This window comes from Anguilla anguilla, chromosome 2, assembly GCF_013347855.1.
Source record: "Anguilla anguilla isolate fAngAng1 chromosome 2, fAngAng1.pri, whole genome shotgun sequence".
NCBI classification, from domain to species: domain Eukaryota; kingdom Metazoa; phylum Chordata; class Actinopteri; order Anguilliformes; family Anguillidae; genus Anguilla; species Anguilla anguilla.
Window position 1 is genome coordinate 70,575,416 of NC_049202.1, and position 15,189 is coordinate 70,590,604.

General features: G+C 54.2%; 1 protein-coding gene across 4 annotated transcripts in view; it reads right to left on the reverse strand.

Annotated features, from left to right (window-relative positions):
* helz (helicase with zinc finger) overlaps positions 1-15,189 on the reverse strand; it is a 71,143-nt gene that overhangs the window by 25,267 nt on the left and 30,687 nt on the right. For all 4 annotated transcript variants that reach the window (XM_035402862.1, XM_035402861.1, XM_035402859.1 and 1 more), the window contains exons 14-21: positions 14,769-14,948; positions 12,896-12,997; positions 12,195-12,373; positions 5,657-5,775; positions 3,905-4,050; positions 2,917-3,064; positions 1,997-2,180; positions 1,027-1,255 (exon numbers count right to left, since the gene is read on the reverse strand). In XM_035402862.1, the coding sequence (XP_035258753.1) occupies positions 1,027-1,255; positions 1,997-2,180; positions 2,917-3,064; positions 3,905-4,050; positions 5,657-5,775; positions 12,195-12,373; positions 12,896-12,997; positions 14,769-14,948 (1,287 nt within the window). The remainder of the gene's footprint in view (positions 1-1,026; positions 1,256-1,996; positions 2,181-2,916; positions 3,065-3,904; positions 4,051-5,656; positions 5,776-12,194; positions 12,374-12,895; positions 12,998-14,768; positions 14,949-15,189) is intronic.

The window sequence follows — 15,189 nt, forward strand, 5'->3', positions numbered from 1 at the left end:
CAAAAAGGCTAATTTAAAACCCGCAGAACCCTCCCTCCCAAACTGCACTGACGGATTTATAAAATCTGACAGGGAGGAGTATCCATCGCCCAGCCGAGCAGGAAAAAAAAGGTACAGGAGGTGGTGAGAGGGGACGAGACTAAAGCAGAGGACTAATAAAGATAATCCTGCAAAACGAAAGATTGCACACGTGTGCGATTTCCAGCCGGTTCCTGAAACAGCACCTTCGCTGCGGGCCGCAGGGGTTCACCTGAGAAAGGCAGGGAACGCCACAGCCCCTCTCAGTCATAAGGACGCGTGCTCGAATGACCACGACATTCTGGCCGAGGAGAGAATGTGTGGGGGGCGTGGCAGATCGACAGGCCATCGGTTTCCTTTGCCGCACCGGTACAGACAGTGAGCCGGACTCCGGTGGGGGGGGGCAGTTTGGAGCTCTCTCTCTAAGCCCACAGGAACCAGGCCAGACTGAGCGAGTCGTTCTGATACTTCAGAGAGAAATTAGTCTCTGTCACCGCGGTGATACCGTAGCGCACGTGGCGATATTGTGTACAGTGTACAATGTAGAGCGTAGTGCAAGCGCCAACCCAATCCCCCCCCCCCCCCCCCCTCCCCAAATCTGTTGGCCTGCGTCGTGGTTACAAGGTTGATCAAGTCGTGACGCGACCACTTTTTTCCACCAATAGCGGATCAGCGTTTGGCACTAATCGAATTACCGACATCAGAATGTTTCTTCATATATCCTTCAATCACCCTGTTCGTTTCTGTCTTCTTATGTACAGCACATTGAGTGGCACCCGCTGTCGGAAATGTGCTTTATAAATAAAGTTTGATTGATTGATTGATTGAGAAAACTTTCATTTCCTCCCTGCCGACTAATGCGATATGGACCTCCATGACCGATGGCGATTAGACGTCTATCTAACTGACATTAAAAAATTTGGTGGGGCCAGTGGGTACAGATGAGGGAGGCTAAAACAGGCCGGCTGTGTGTGGGGGGGTTTTTTCGGGGAGCGCCGGAGGCATTACCTGCAGCGGCCCACGGAGCAGAGGGCGATGGGGTCCCCCACCACGGCCACCAGGGACTGGGCGCGGGTGATGGCCGTGTTGAGCAGCTTGTAGTTGGACAGGAAGCCGTAGTCCAGGTCCTCCGTGGAGTCCTCCACCAGCTGCTCCTTCCTCTTGATGGCGGTCTGCTTGTGCTTGCAGGTGTGGCGGGTGCGCACCGTGCTCAGGAAGAGCACCCGGAACTGCTTACCTGGTGGGGGGGGGGGGGGGGGACGGCCGGAGAGTTCAGACTCACAGAGGAACCAGAGAGGAACCAACAGCTGCTTAACCCAGGGGTGTCCAAGGTTACCCAAAACGGGCCTGTGTGTGAGTGCAGGTTTTTGTTGTAACCCATCACTAACAAACCTACTTACTCTACTTATCAAGGTCTTGACCGTGATTACATAATCGGTAGAATCAGGTGTTTGCTCAAGCGAAATCTTGCACCCACCCCGGCCCTTTTCGGGTACGACTGGACCATCCCTGCCTTGACCGCAGACAGGAGAGCAGCTTCTGTGCTGCTGCTCTCTCAGTCCCCGCCTCCCGGCTGGGTGCTTCAGGACCGAAGCCTTAATCCAGCAACCTCTCTCCGGCGCACTCGATTAGCAGAGCGCGGTATTAGCGGGCGGATCTGAGGCGCGCTGCGAGCAGAGACCGCCATTCGCTCGCGCGGGATTAATCCCCAGCGCCGGAGCCGCCAGCGCTAAGCGCTAATAAGCACGGCCGCGTGGCGCGCGGGGGGGGGGGGATTGTTCCGGAAGCCTTTCATCCCAAAGTCTGAGTGTGAAGCAGCTCCGAACTGCGGCTGATTCTGGGACGCGCTCCTGGGTCGCGCTTAGCCCCGCCCCCCCCCCCCCCACTCACCCTGCACGTTGAGCACCCCGCCCCCCGCCCCCCCCCCCCGCTCACCCTGCACGTTGAGCACCCCGCCCCCCGCCCCCCCCCCGCTCACCCTGCACGTTGAGCACCCGCTCCACGCTCACTTCGGGCATCCTCTTCTTGCGCAGCTCGGCGCGGATGCGGAACACCTGGTCGGCGTAGGGGGACACCACCCCGATGCTGCCCTCGTCCAGCTTGCCCCAGGCCACCGGCCACTTCTTCCGCATCTCCTCCACCCGCTCCACGATCTCAAACACCTGCGGGGGGGGGGGGGGGAGGGGCGGGGGGGGGGGGAGGGGGAGCGCCACGGTCAGCAGGGGCCCTTGCCACAGCGCCCGGCGACGCCCGCGTCTCGCACAAAAAGCACAGCGCCCACGCCCGGTGCCAGGGGGGCAGAGTGTGCCAGGGCATTTCCACCACACACAGTTACAAAGGAGGGCCATGATGCCTGTGTGTGTTCAGCACTGTGCTCAGCACTGAGGGCCCTGATGCCTGTGTGTGTTCAGCACTGTGCTCAGCACTGAGGGCCCTGGTGCCTGCCTGTGCTCAGCACTGTGCTCAGCACTGAGGGCCCTGATGCCTGCGTGTACTCAGCACTGTGCTCAGCACTGAGGGCCACGATGCCTGTGTGTGTTCAGCACTGTGCTCAGCACTGAGGGTCATGATGCCTGTATGTGATCAGCACTGTGCTCAGCACTGAGGGCCATGATGCCTGCCTGTGCTCAGCACTGTGCTCAGCACTGAGGGCCATAATGCCTGCCTGTGCTCAGCACTGAGGGCCCTGATGCCTGCCTGTGCTCAGCACTGAGGGCCCTGATGCCTGCCTGTGCTCAGCACTGAGGGCCCTGATGCCTGCCTGTGCTCAGCACTGTGCTCAGCACTGAGGGCCCTGATGCCTGCCTGTGCTCAGCACTGTGCTCAGCACTGAGAGCCGTGACGCCTGTGTGTGGGAGAGAGCGCGCTCAGGATGGGGCCTGGCGGTAGGGGGGGTACCTCGGCGTTGTTGTAGTAGGCGGTGCTGTTCTTCTCCTGCACGTCCTCCCCCCTCGCAGTGAAGAAGGTCAGGGGGTAGAAGTCCTTGTGTGAGGGCTGCTTCCCACTGGCCATCAGCTTGCCATCGTAGAACAGCTCCGACGTGTAACTGGGGGGGGGGGAGGGGAGGGGGGGGCCCACAGGGCCTCTTAATGTTCACGCTCTTTAAAGGTCATTTGTGCAATCTGCATTTATCGCTAAGTCACATGACCACACCACAGCATGTAAAGCAAGAAATAACACACTTCAGTAAACACAATTCGTTTTTTTTTTTTTTTTTGGGGTCAAAAATGTGCCAACATGCAGCCTAACGTCTCGCTTCCCTCACACGCTCTGTGGTTGAGCAACAAACTTCTGCCAGACAAACGTGTGTAAAAAGAACTTAAAAAATGAAAAAAGTGAGAAGAGTTTGTGTGTGATAATAATCAGAATGTGTTGGGAACCGGAAGCATGAAGTCGGTCGCACCGCCCTGAAGAAGTGCAAGACTTCGAGCGAACACAAACCCATCCTGTTCTTTTTTTTTTTTTTTGGTTTTTTTTTGACACACAGCTTTCTGCAAAGCTCGCCGATAACATCAAGAACTGTATGGAAATCAGTTTCGCGGGTAATAAATATGCAGATTTTATGCAAAACGAACCAAGACAAACAGACGCCGAGGGTTTTTTTTTTTCTTTTTCCTTTTTCTATTTGCGAAGGACGAAACATCGCACCGACACTAATTACCATTTAAACGCCCGAGCCGGCAGACCAAGGTCACTCCACTTTCTCACCGACTCCCAAGAGGCACTAGAACCTTGGAAGGGTCGCGGCTACACCGGCGACGCCGGATCGAGCCGAGACTGCGTTCTGCCCAGGCCCCGCCCCCCCGCGGCCTCGGCCCGGGGAAGGGGGCGGGGCCGGGGGCGGGGCCGGGGGCGGGGCCGGGGACACCAGGAAGCTCACACCTACTTGATGATGGCCTCGTGGGAGCGGTAGTTCTCGCACAGCAGGATGCGGCAGGGGTACTCGGCCGGGTAGTGCTCGTACAGCCGGTCCAGCAGCGACACGTGCAGGTTCCTCTCGCGGGCAAACTCGCTGTACACGAAGGGGCTGAGCTGGAGGACAGAGGGGGGGGGGGGCGGGGGAGAGGGGGGGGGGGTCAGCGGGTGGTTCGCAGCACCCCAAACCTGATGCAGTGTTACCGCAGGCCGCCCACCGCAAGGCCGTCTCTCTGGCAGAACAAGAGACACCGCAGAAACCGTGAAACTCATCCTCCTACGGGAACGGAACGGCACGACCGAACCCTGCACCAATCACAGCGCAGTGCGATGTCATCGGTGCAACACAACCCGCCCGGCGTGGGCCGTTTCTCAGATACCGCAGTTTACTGGAGGGGAATAATCCATACAAGCTCAAAACTAGATGTCGGATTTTCACACTTCAGCTGGGAGACTTCTGTATTTTTAAATTTTTTAAAAAAAAACAGTAATGCAGTTTGGAAGAAATGTAGTTTAAAAAAAAAAGGAAATTGACAGAAAGCAAACAAAGGCTGGTCTAATTAAGCAATCGCTGAGGTCGGCATAAACACCACCCGGGAACTGAGATCGACACTGCTGCCCTTCGCCATTTAAGGAGCCTCCCCCCCCCCCCGCATCGCCCCTCCCCCCCCCCACGCTGTTAAATCCAGCCAACGGACAACACAGCTCCCACTCCCACTCCGTCCGCCAATTCAACAGCAGCGCAACAGCACACAGGAGATAATGAAGACCGGAGGTGACAGCAGGAAAAAGGGAGAAACAAAAGGGGCTCCCTGTAACCCCCGTCGACGGGCCCGTCGCACGAAGACAGCGGATCAAGAAGCGAGAAAGGAGAGGAAGACTGGGGGAGAGGCCGCCGCGAAGAGCTTCTCATCTGCGGGGGAATCCGTCCCGAGGAGGAGGGGGGGGAACTTCGGTGATTTGTGGAGGTTCCGGGAGCCATCTTTTCTGCCCCCCACCCCCCACCCCCACCGGCCGCTTATTAAAGGCCGTGGCCTGAAATGGCGCCTTTACCGCCCGGCTCAGCTCTTGGGTGGGCCCTGCCGGGGCACACGCTCAGGTCCAAGGGGAGGACAATGGGAGGGGCCCAGCCCAAATACACCCCCCCCCACCCCCCCACACCCACTCCCCCTGCTGTCAGGTTCAAAGGGACCTCCTTTAAATCCGTCAACAAATGGATGCCGACGAAACAGAACCCAGCATCACCCACCTAGTTAAACCCAGCATCCTTCACCCGTTACACCAGTGGTGTCAAACTCGTGCCATGGAGGGCCGTGTGTATGCAGGTTTTCATTCCAGCCTCAGATCTTGATTATATAATTAGTTAAATTATTTGCTGAATTAGGGATGCAGGTTTGTGCACAATGGTGACCCGACGTCTATGGTGACCCGCATTGTCTAAATAAAAATTTTTCTTATATTCTGAGCTTCAATGCAGTTAAACGCATATGGCTGAATGAGTAACTGGACTCAATTAAGGCAGCATTAATTGGTTGGAATGAAAACCTGCATACACACGGCCCTCCATGGCACGAGTTTGACACCACTGCGTTACACAGTCAGGGCAACGGGAGGAGCATGTAATGCACTTACAATTCTGGCAACAACAAAAAAGAAAAAACGTTACCATTGCTCATTTTACACTCTTGAATCAGGAAGCCCGACTCCGCCTCCCGGGCCTTACCTGCATGTGGTCTCCCGCCAGGACGATCCGGGTGCTCCTGCTGGCCAGGGCGAACGGCATGATGGTCTCGCACTCCATGGCCTGGGCCGCCTCGTCCAGCAGGATGTGGGAGAACAGGCCTGTTTTGGGACGGAGAGGCACAACCTTCGCATCATTCATCACGCTCACCAGGAAAAACGAGCTTTGCCCAGCAAACGCTTAAATAAACAGGGGCTCTGTATTTACTGAAGCAAGTCGGGCGGAGGCGTCTTGGGACGGAAGGCGCAGACTGAAGCCGATCTCCACCGGAGATGTGAACCCGCAAACCCCTGAAGCTGCAATGCCCCCCCCCCCCACTGCCGGGAGCAGATGAGATATTCATGAACGCTGGTGCTTCTCGCGCTTAGAAATATGGTTTTCGGCGAGGCTGAAGCCCTTCGGCCCGCTGTGCCAAAGCGTGGGGGGGGGGGGGTCATGGCCGATCGAGCGGGGCGCGGAGCGGCGACAAAACAAATCGCCCCGCGCCGGGCGCTATTAAACCATCCGCAGGCCGCCCCTGGGGGGGGGGGGGGGGCGCTACGCATTCAGAGCAGCCATCATCACAGGGGCTTTTTATAAAACACGCGCAAGAAGCACGATAAACACGTGCACTTTTATGACCCGCGGTATCAAAGCGCCCGCTAGCTAGCGCCATCCGTCCTGATTCCTCGCTGCTAATTGGCCATTCATAGTTTAAAAAAAAACAAAAAAAGACATTACAACTTCCTCTGTAATAGGGTAGTGGTGAAATCAGTCTTCAGAGCGCTGCCTGCTTAGTCGAGCTCGAGAGAGGACTTCTGCTGCGAGCTTCGTATGAAACCACAGGGTGTGCGCACACCGCGTCGGCGTGGCGACCGTATATTTTATGCAGGGTCTAAAAGTTCAAGGCAATTTGCAGCTTTTTTTCCAGAGGCCCATATTACTCTATTCACTGGCTCTCAAGGCAAGTAAACACTACACGGTTTTAAAAAAAAGTAATAAAACGGCCCAAAAGTTTCCTGCAAGTGAGGGTGACGGGCATAATGAGCGGGCTGCAGCAGAACGGAGGAAGCGTAGCTAACACACCAAACCCGTTTTACGATCAGGACAATTGCTACACGTGTCACTAGGGCCGGACTCAGCCCACTGAGGAACCTCCCCCCCACCCCCCAGGGAGTTCTCGCAGCCAATCAGGCCTCTGGATAGCATTATGGGGGTTTCAGGCCAGGTTAAACTGTGAAACAAATTAACACAACATAATGGCGAGAGCAGGCCGTTCAGCCTAACAGAGCTCGGCCAGTTTCCTGACTAAACTGTACCAAGCGGTCCGATTACGTTCAGACTAGACGGTATCAAACACCGCATCAAGCCCAGAGTTTCTGCCTCTACTGCGTGACCTGACAGGCTATTCCACACACAGACCACTCTCTGCGTGAAATTTTTTTTTTTTCCCCACTAATGTCTCTACGAAATTTACCTTTTGCGAATTTCTGTTTTTGTCCCCTCGAACAGAACTCAACCTGAAGAATCTCTTGTTGTTCACTTTGTTGATCCCCTTTGTGAATTCAAAAGCCTCAATCATACCACCCCTGAGTCTCCTTTTACTTAAGCTTGAAGAGATTAAGCATCTTAAGTCAATTTTGCCACAGAATCTTAGGAAAATGCTCTAAATAAAGAAAACGTAATCGATTGATTGATTGATGGCACGAGGATGTCACGACCATGAAGGCGATCGCTAAGTGATGCATTCATACAAGATGATAGGCTTCAATTCTATGTGTGCGTGTGTGTGTGTGTGTGTGTGTGTGTGTGCGTGTGTGTGCGTGCGCGTACACACGGACAAACAATGTTTCCATAACACGCCTAGCCAACAGGGAAAGCAGCTTTAAATAAATGTAAATACACTTAAACTCCGCACTGCTCTCTTCCCCAACTGGGCAGAGGAGCAGACACATAAACCAGTCCACTTCAGAATCTTCCGGCACCCACCCCCCCCCCCCACCCCTCAACCGTCTCGTCTGGTGCGGCTCCTCCGGCTCCTCCACCCCCCCCCCCCCCCCCCCCCGGGCTTCCTTTCAAACGCTGGATTAAGAGAGAGGAGGGAGCCGTGAACCCAATTCAGCCATCCATCACTACAAAGATCCACAACTTTCTTCTCTTTTTTTTTAATGTCTTCCAGCACGTGCTTCCAGACAACTGCTGAATAAGTAACAGCGACTCACCTGGCACCTAAAGTGTAACAAAATAACGGACGTCGCCGATGAAAGATTTGATTTGATGACAAATCTCCTAAATTATGCTGCATGACTTGTTTGGTACACGGCTCCAGCAGCCGCCGCAACCCTGTCCAGGACACGTGGGTACAGATAACGGATGGATGACTTGTTTTGTATAAGTAACTGGCTCACGGGTAAGTGTGCGTGAGAGTACTCTACAGTCTAAGCTCCGAGGCTCCCTCACCAGACAAAGGTGGTGCAAGTGGTGACAAGGGCGCAAGTGATGATGCAGTCACACCCATAATTTGAAGCTCAATGCAGTTTTTATGGCTGCCTTGTGATGGACTGACAGCCTGTCCCAGGGTGTATTCCTGCCTCTCCCCCAATGCACGCTGGGATAGGCTCCAGCACGCCCTGCGACCCTGCCCAGGATAAGCGAGGATGGATGGATGGATGGATGGATGGATGGATGGATGGATGGATGGATGGATGGATGGATGGATGGATGGATGGATGGATGGATGGATGGATGGATGGATGGATGGATGGATGGATGGATGGATGGATGGATGGATGGATGGACTTTATGGCTTTATTCGTGTCTATAGTCATGACAATGTGGGAAAAAGCCGGTTAAGTTGCACATGTCCATTAGCACAATGCTAGCACACTGATAATGTGGATATAAATTAGAATTCCACACAGTAAGATACAAACCAGCTTGGTGTGCATAGAGAAGAATATATCGCAGGTTAGGAATACGGAACGATACAATTTCCATAGACTAGCATTCTCTGCTTTTTTTTTTTTTTTCCCCAGAGATTCTAGGATTTGCATAAGGTTTTGATAGCCTGAAGTAGGTTGCAGCCCATAAAAGGATTTCTAAACAGCCTTCATGCATTAGAACAGTCTAAAAGGCTTTTTCATGCTGTATACCATAAAGACCATAAAAGGGGGGGGGGGGGGGGGGGGCCGCATTATATTATTTGAATTCGCGGCGAAGCCTGGCTACGCTTTCGGCTGCGCCCGTGTGAGCGCCCTGCTCCGCCGCCGTTTGATGCGCACCGCCCCCCCCCCCCCCCCCCTCGAGGAGGGCGATGGGCGTTTCCAAAAAAAAAAAAAGGGCACAGTGGGGGAAAAAAAGGGAGAGCTCCAAATCTGAAAGGCCGCGGCGAGCTGCGGGAAGATAAAACCGCATAATACACGACAGAGAGAGACCAGAGCGTTCGTAAGCAGAGAGAGAGAGAGAGAGAGAGAGCAGAGAGAGACCAGAGCGTCCGTACACAGAGAGAGAGAGAGACCAGAGAAACTCAAAGTACATTCTGTTATGAAACGTTGCAGCAAGAATTTGCTCATAAAAAAGGGGCAAGGAAGCTGTAAATTATTAGTGTACGCTCGCTCAGTCCTCAGTACCATCTCCGCTTTCGATCAAAGAATCCCGAATGTTTTCCAACCAGTCAGGAGCTCATGTTTACGAAGAAAAACATGAAACCATATTAAAACACAGGCAAGTCAAGCAAAGTCGATAATGTGGAAAATGAATCCATGGTTTGTGTAATTACAGGGTCTTAGTGAAAATTAGATGACTAACCTAATGCAAAATTAATTCTAATAAAAAGGCATTATGAATAAATTAGGAATTATGAATAAATAATGTAAAAGGGTTGCACTGAACTTTAACAACATAAATATTACCTTTACTATAGTCTGCCAATGTCAAATAAAATGTAAACTAGCTGCCGCCTAAACTGTGGTCAGAGAGAAATGCCTCGGTTTGATTAAAGAACCGAAGAAGAGACTGTTCTTAACCACGTGACCGACGGACGATCGCATCCCAGCATCCTCCGGGACGACACTAAAAACCAACACACCATTAAAACAGGCAATTCAAAGGAATGATGTACAAGAACAATCTAACAGTCTCTGCGTTCTGCTGGAAGAGTGTGGGGGGGTGGGGGGGTGAAAAAGCTCTGGCCTTTATTAGCTGGCCGTGTTTATGGTGAAGGCTCTGCACTTTTACCGTTCGCGCGGGACAAGCGGCTAGGCGTCGTGGAGCTAGCAGAGCTGGAGAATCACATTAGCGTACCCGCTAGCTCTCATCTGGCCAACGACTGGTGGAAGTCAGAGGAAGGTGAGGGGCGTGGACAGGAGTTCACAGTAACATGGCACCCCCGACCCCACCCCCCCCATTACCGCACACAGACGCGTAGCTTCAGAACGCAAAACGCTCAGAAACGGGCTGAGATTTTTTTTTTTTCCTCTTTCTTTTTGAGGAGACGGCACAGGAAATAAAAACCCAGAAGCGAAGCGAGGCAGGAAAGCGCTTCGGTCCGCGGCGCGCGAGCTTTCGCGGCGCGCGGTTTCGTTAGCGTGGCGGCGGCGGAGTCACGGCTCCCCGACGCCTCGTTCGAATCAGATTTTCATCAGCGGCGAACGCGCCGGCGAAGGACGCCGAGACGGGAGCTAACGATGTAAAGCGCATTAGAGAGGCAGATGGTGTTTCCAGGCAACAGACAAACCTCTCGGCTGACGCATCAGAGGCAGTCATTAGCTCGCGCCGACAAACCGCTTTGGCTCTAATGTCTTTTCGCCGACTTTAATAAGTTTCTTCTTCAAGGGACGTCTCCTGTCCGCGTCATTACAACAACAAAAAAAACAAAAAAATAAACTTTCTCTGACCCGAAGCTCGAGGCCGTTTGGATCCAAGCTCGGGCGAGAGAGGGGTCATCTCCACTAACACCGATATCTCCGGGGGCGAGAGCGGGCATCTCCACTAACACCGATATCTCCGGGCGAGAGCGGGTATCTCCACTAACACCGATATCTCCGGGCGAGAGCGGGCATCTCCATTAACACCGATATCTCCGGGCGAGAGCGGGCATCTCCACTAACACCGATATCTCCGGGCGAGAGCGGGCATCTCCACTAACACCGATATCTCCGGGGGCGAGAGCGGGTATCTCCACTAACACCGATATCTCCGGGCGAGAGCGGGCATCTCCATTAACACCGATATCTCCGGGCGAGAGCGGGCATCTCCACTAACACCGATATCTCCGGGGGCGAGAGCGGGTATCTCCACTAACACCGATATCTCCGGGCGAGAGCGGGCATCTCCACTAACACCGATATCTCCGGGCGAGAGCGGGCATCTCCACTAACACCGATATCTCCGGGCGAGAGCGGGCATCTCCACACTGACGCCGATATCTCCGGGCGAGAGCGGGTATCTCCACTAACACCGATATCTCCGGGCGAGAGCGGGCATCTCCACTGACACCGATATCTCTGGGCGAGAGCGGGCATCTCCACTGACACCGGTATCTCCGGGCGAGAGCGGGCATCTCCACTAACACCGATATCTCCGGGCGAGAGCGGGCATCTCCACTGACACCGGTATCTCCGGGCGAGAGCGGGCATCTCCACTAACACCGATATCTCCGGGCGAGAGCGGGCATCTCCACTGACACCGATATCTCCGGGCGAGAGCGGGCATCTCCTCTAACACCGATATCTCCGGGCGAGAGCGGGCATCTCCACTGACACCGATATCTCCGGGCGAGAGCGGGCATCTCCACTGACACCGATATCTCCGGGCGAGAGCGGGCATCTCCACTGACACCCATATCTCCGGGCGAGAGCGGGCATCTCCACTAACACAGATATCTCCGGGCGAGAGCGGGCATCTCCACTAACACCGATATCTCCGGGCGCGAGCGGGCATCTCCACTGACACTGATATCTCTGGGCGAGAGCGGGCATCTCCACTAACACCGATATCTCCGGGCGAGAGCGGGCATCTCCACTAACACCGATATCTCCGGGCGAGAGCGGGCATCTCCACTGACACCCATATCTCCGGGCGAGAGCGGGCATCTCCACTGACACCCATATCTCCGGGCGAGAGCGGGCATCTCCACTGACACCCATATCTCCGGGCGAGAGCGGGCATCTCCACTGACACCGGATATCTCCGGGCGCGAGCGGGCATCTCCACTGACACCGATATCTCTGGGCGAGAGCGGGCATCTCCACTGACACCGGTATCTCTGGGCGAGAGCGGGCATCTCCACTGACACCGATATCTCTGGGCGAGAGCGGGCATCTCCACTAACACCCATATCTCCGGGCGAGAGCGGGCATCTCCACTAACGCCGATATCTCCGGGCGAGAGCGGGCATCTCCACTGACACCCATATCTCCGGGCGAGAGCGGGCATCTCCACTATCACCGATATCTCCGATGCACACTCACAGACAGAAAAAAAATTCTTCTAATCTTCCGGAAAGTTCCGGGGAGGGGTTCCGGACGCTGCGGCCACTCACCGGGCTCCAGGTCCAGCTGGCACAGGTACTGGGAGGTGCTGAGGGTCACCACCACCACCCTGTGCTTGAGGATGTCCTCCCGCTCGGGCATCTGGAAGGTGAACTGCGTGCTGGAGATCAGGCAGTACTGCTGCACCAAGGGGTGCACCGTCTTCACCCACCGGTTCCGGAAGTAAACCCTGTGGGGGGGGGGGGGGGGGGGGGGGAGAGGGGGGAGGGAGAGGAGCAAAGCCACGGTCACGCCCTCGGGCCGAGTGAACATCATCATCATCATCATCATCAGCAGCAGGGCCGGTCAATGAGACTCACTCATCCAGGTAATTGGGGATGTAGTGACCATAGCTCAGAATCGACCCGTCTGTGGTGACCAATGGGGAGCCCCGTTAGGGCAGCAGGCATGCCCACAGCAGACATATCAATATGCGAAGTCAGCCGTTTTTTTTTTTGTTTTTTCCCCACAGAAAATCTCAGCCGAAACAGAGGACGCACAACCCAATTCCTCCACGTTCCTCCGTGACAAATAACCCACGTTAACAAAATGTCACCTCTGTACCGACGTGCGATGATTCAATTCGTTTATTTCGTAGCTGGACACCACACCAAACACACTGCAACGAGCAGCTGACCGCATTGGTGAGATGCAACGGATCTGTGCTGCTTAAACATCCCAGACCTGCGCAGGGGGACCGCTGAGCACTCACCTGAGAGGCCGAGCGTGGGGATTGCCTGCTTCCACGTACGGGTGAAGGTAATCCTTTATGTACAGATCAGCAGCGCTGTTGGAGTGGGTACAAATGAGGACCCTGGGAAGACAAAATAACAATTTTATACGGCGGACACTTAAGTTCTTGAAAGTTTCTGCTCTACGATCCGAAAATCCGCTTAACTGCGTTGAGAAAGCAACGGTCGCTTAATTTCCCTACATTTCCAACAAAAAACTTTTTTAATAAAATAATTTGATTTATAAATTCGGCCGATTTGGCTCCGCAGTCCGCAACTTTAGATGCGTAATCAAACAATTCAACCGCGGTTAAAGCGAAGATTTTGTTCTTTAGAAAGTGGACATAAAAAGTTCTGTAATGAAAACAAAATGTTTTAAAACACCCTTTAATAAAAGCTGAATGTGAAATTTAAACATTTGAATTGTTCGAGATTACAAAATCTACAATTGCGGAGCACAGAGGCAAATCAAGAATATGAATATGTCCGTCCTAAACATTATGGAGGGTATGGAGGGTATACTGTTGCATTAACAAACAGGGGGTCAGGGAGTTCGTAATATTCTACAGAATCGCACGAACACACCGCCCTAATTCAATACTGGCAGAATGGACCTTACAGAAAACAGTGATGTCATCCATCATATTAAATAGTGCCGTTGCAGCTCTGTGCATGCAGAGCATTAATCAGGCCTGAGCTCCATAAAAGGGCATGTCCTCTATACACACTCTCAATGAAGGGCCCCATCCAATTCACTGGCAGCGCCATTTTAAATATCCGTCATTTATGTTTTCTATACAATATTCAAGGCATCCAGCAGAACAGTTAGGATCGTATTGTGCTATAATGCAATACACAGTTACAAAAATATATTTTCTTCCATACGTTCACGAGTTAAGGCTAAACATAACATTCATTTTTAGTGCTGCACAACCAGCATACCCCACCATCCGTTCTCTTAGCCGATCAAACTTCATTTCATGGTTGAGAATCCGCTCACGTGAGGGTCTGAATTCAGGGAGGTGTGTGGTTCAGGGCACTCCTATTCAAACCCTCTCCCCACACTGACTGCGCAGTTCTACACACCGGGTCCTCCCTCCCATCGTCCACAAGGTTCTCCAACAGCTACCTCACATTAAGGCCGAATTGCCCTTCTTTATTTCTCTTCCAATACCTGTCCTAATGGCCCATTTAAACCACTGTTCCGCTTCATTAAAGCCAATTCGCTGTATGTTTAAAAGCCCATTTGCGTTACAGTAAAAACACAGTTTGAATTGACTCACCGTAATAAAATAACGCTCAGGTAAACGTTAGTGTGTGTGCAGCGAGTCCTGCTGAGCTGCGCTGTGAGACAGCGGCCTGCGCTCTGACGCACCTGCGCTGTGAGACAGCGGCCTGCACTCTGACTCACCTGCGCTGTGGGACAGCAATCTGCGCTCTGACTCACCTGCGCTGTGGGACAGCAATCTGCGCTCTGACTCACCTGCGCTTCCGGCTCACCTGCGCAGTGAGACAGCGGCCTGCGCTCCGACTCACCTGCACTGTGAGACAGCGCTCTGACTCATCTGCTCTGTGAGACAGCGCTCTGACTCGCCTGCGCTGTGGGACAGCTCTCTGACTCACCTGCGCTGTGAGACAGCAGCCTGCGCTCTGACTCACCTGCGCTGTGGGACAGCACTCTGACTCACCTGCGCTGTGAGGCAGCAACCTGCGCTCTGACTCACCTGCGCTGTGGGACAGCTCTCTGACTCACCTGCGCTGTGAGGCAGCAACCTGCGCTCTGACTCACCTGCGCTGTGAGACAGCGCTCCGACTCACCTGCGCTGTGAGACAGCGGCCTGCGCTCTGACTCACCTGCTGTCTGGCTGCTTGAGGATGTGCTTGACCGCCTGTGCCAGCGTGAAGGTCTTGCCCGTGCCGTAGGGCCCGATGATGAGCACGGGGGGCAGCTGGATGGACAGGGGCGTGGTGATGGCCAGGATGGCCTCCTTCTGCTTGGCGTTGAGCCGCGGGTCCAGCTGCTCGTCCCACTGCCTGCGGGGCGGGGCGGGGCGGAGAGAGGAGGGGAGGATGGGAGATGAGCGAGGCCACACGGTCCCCCAACACCCACCCCAACCTACCCTACCCCACCGTGTTTGGGGCCCACATACATTCACTCTGAGGCGCAGAAGGTTTCGGGACTTTTGACCGAGGTCAAGACGTTTAGCCGCGCTCGATTCCTCCACGGCTTTTTTTACGGCTTTGCCGGGTGACAAACGGGCGCGCTGCGCGAGCG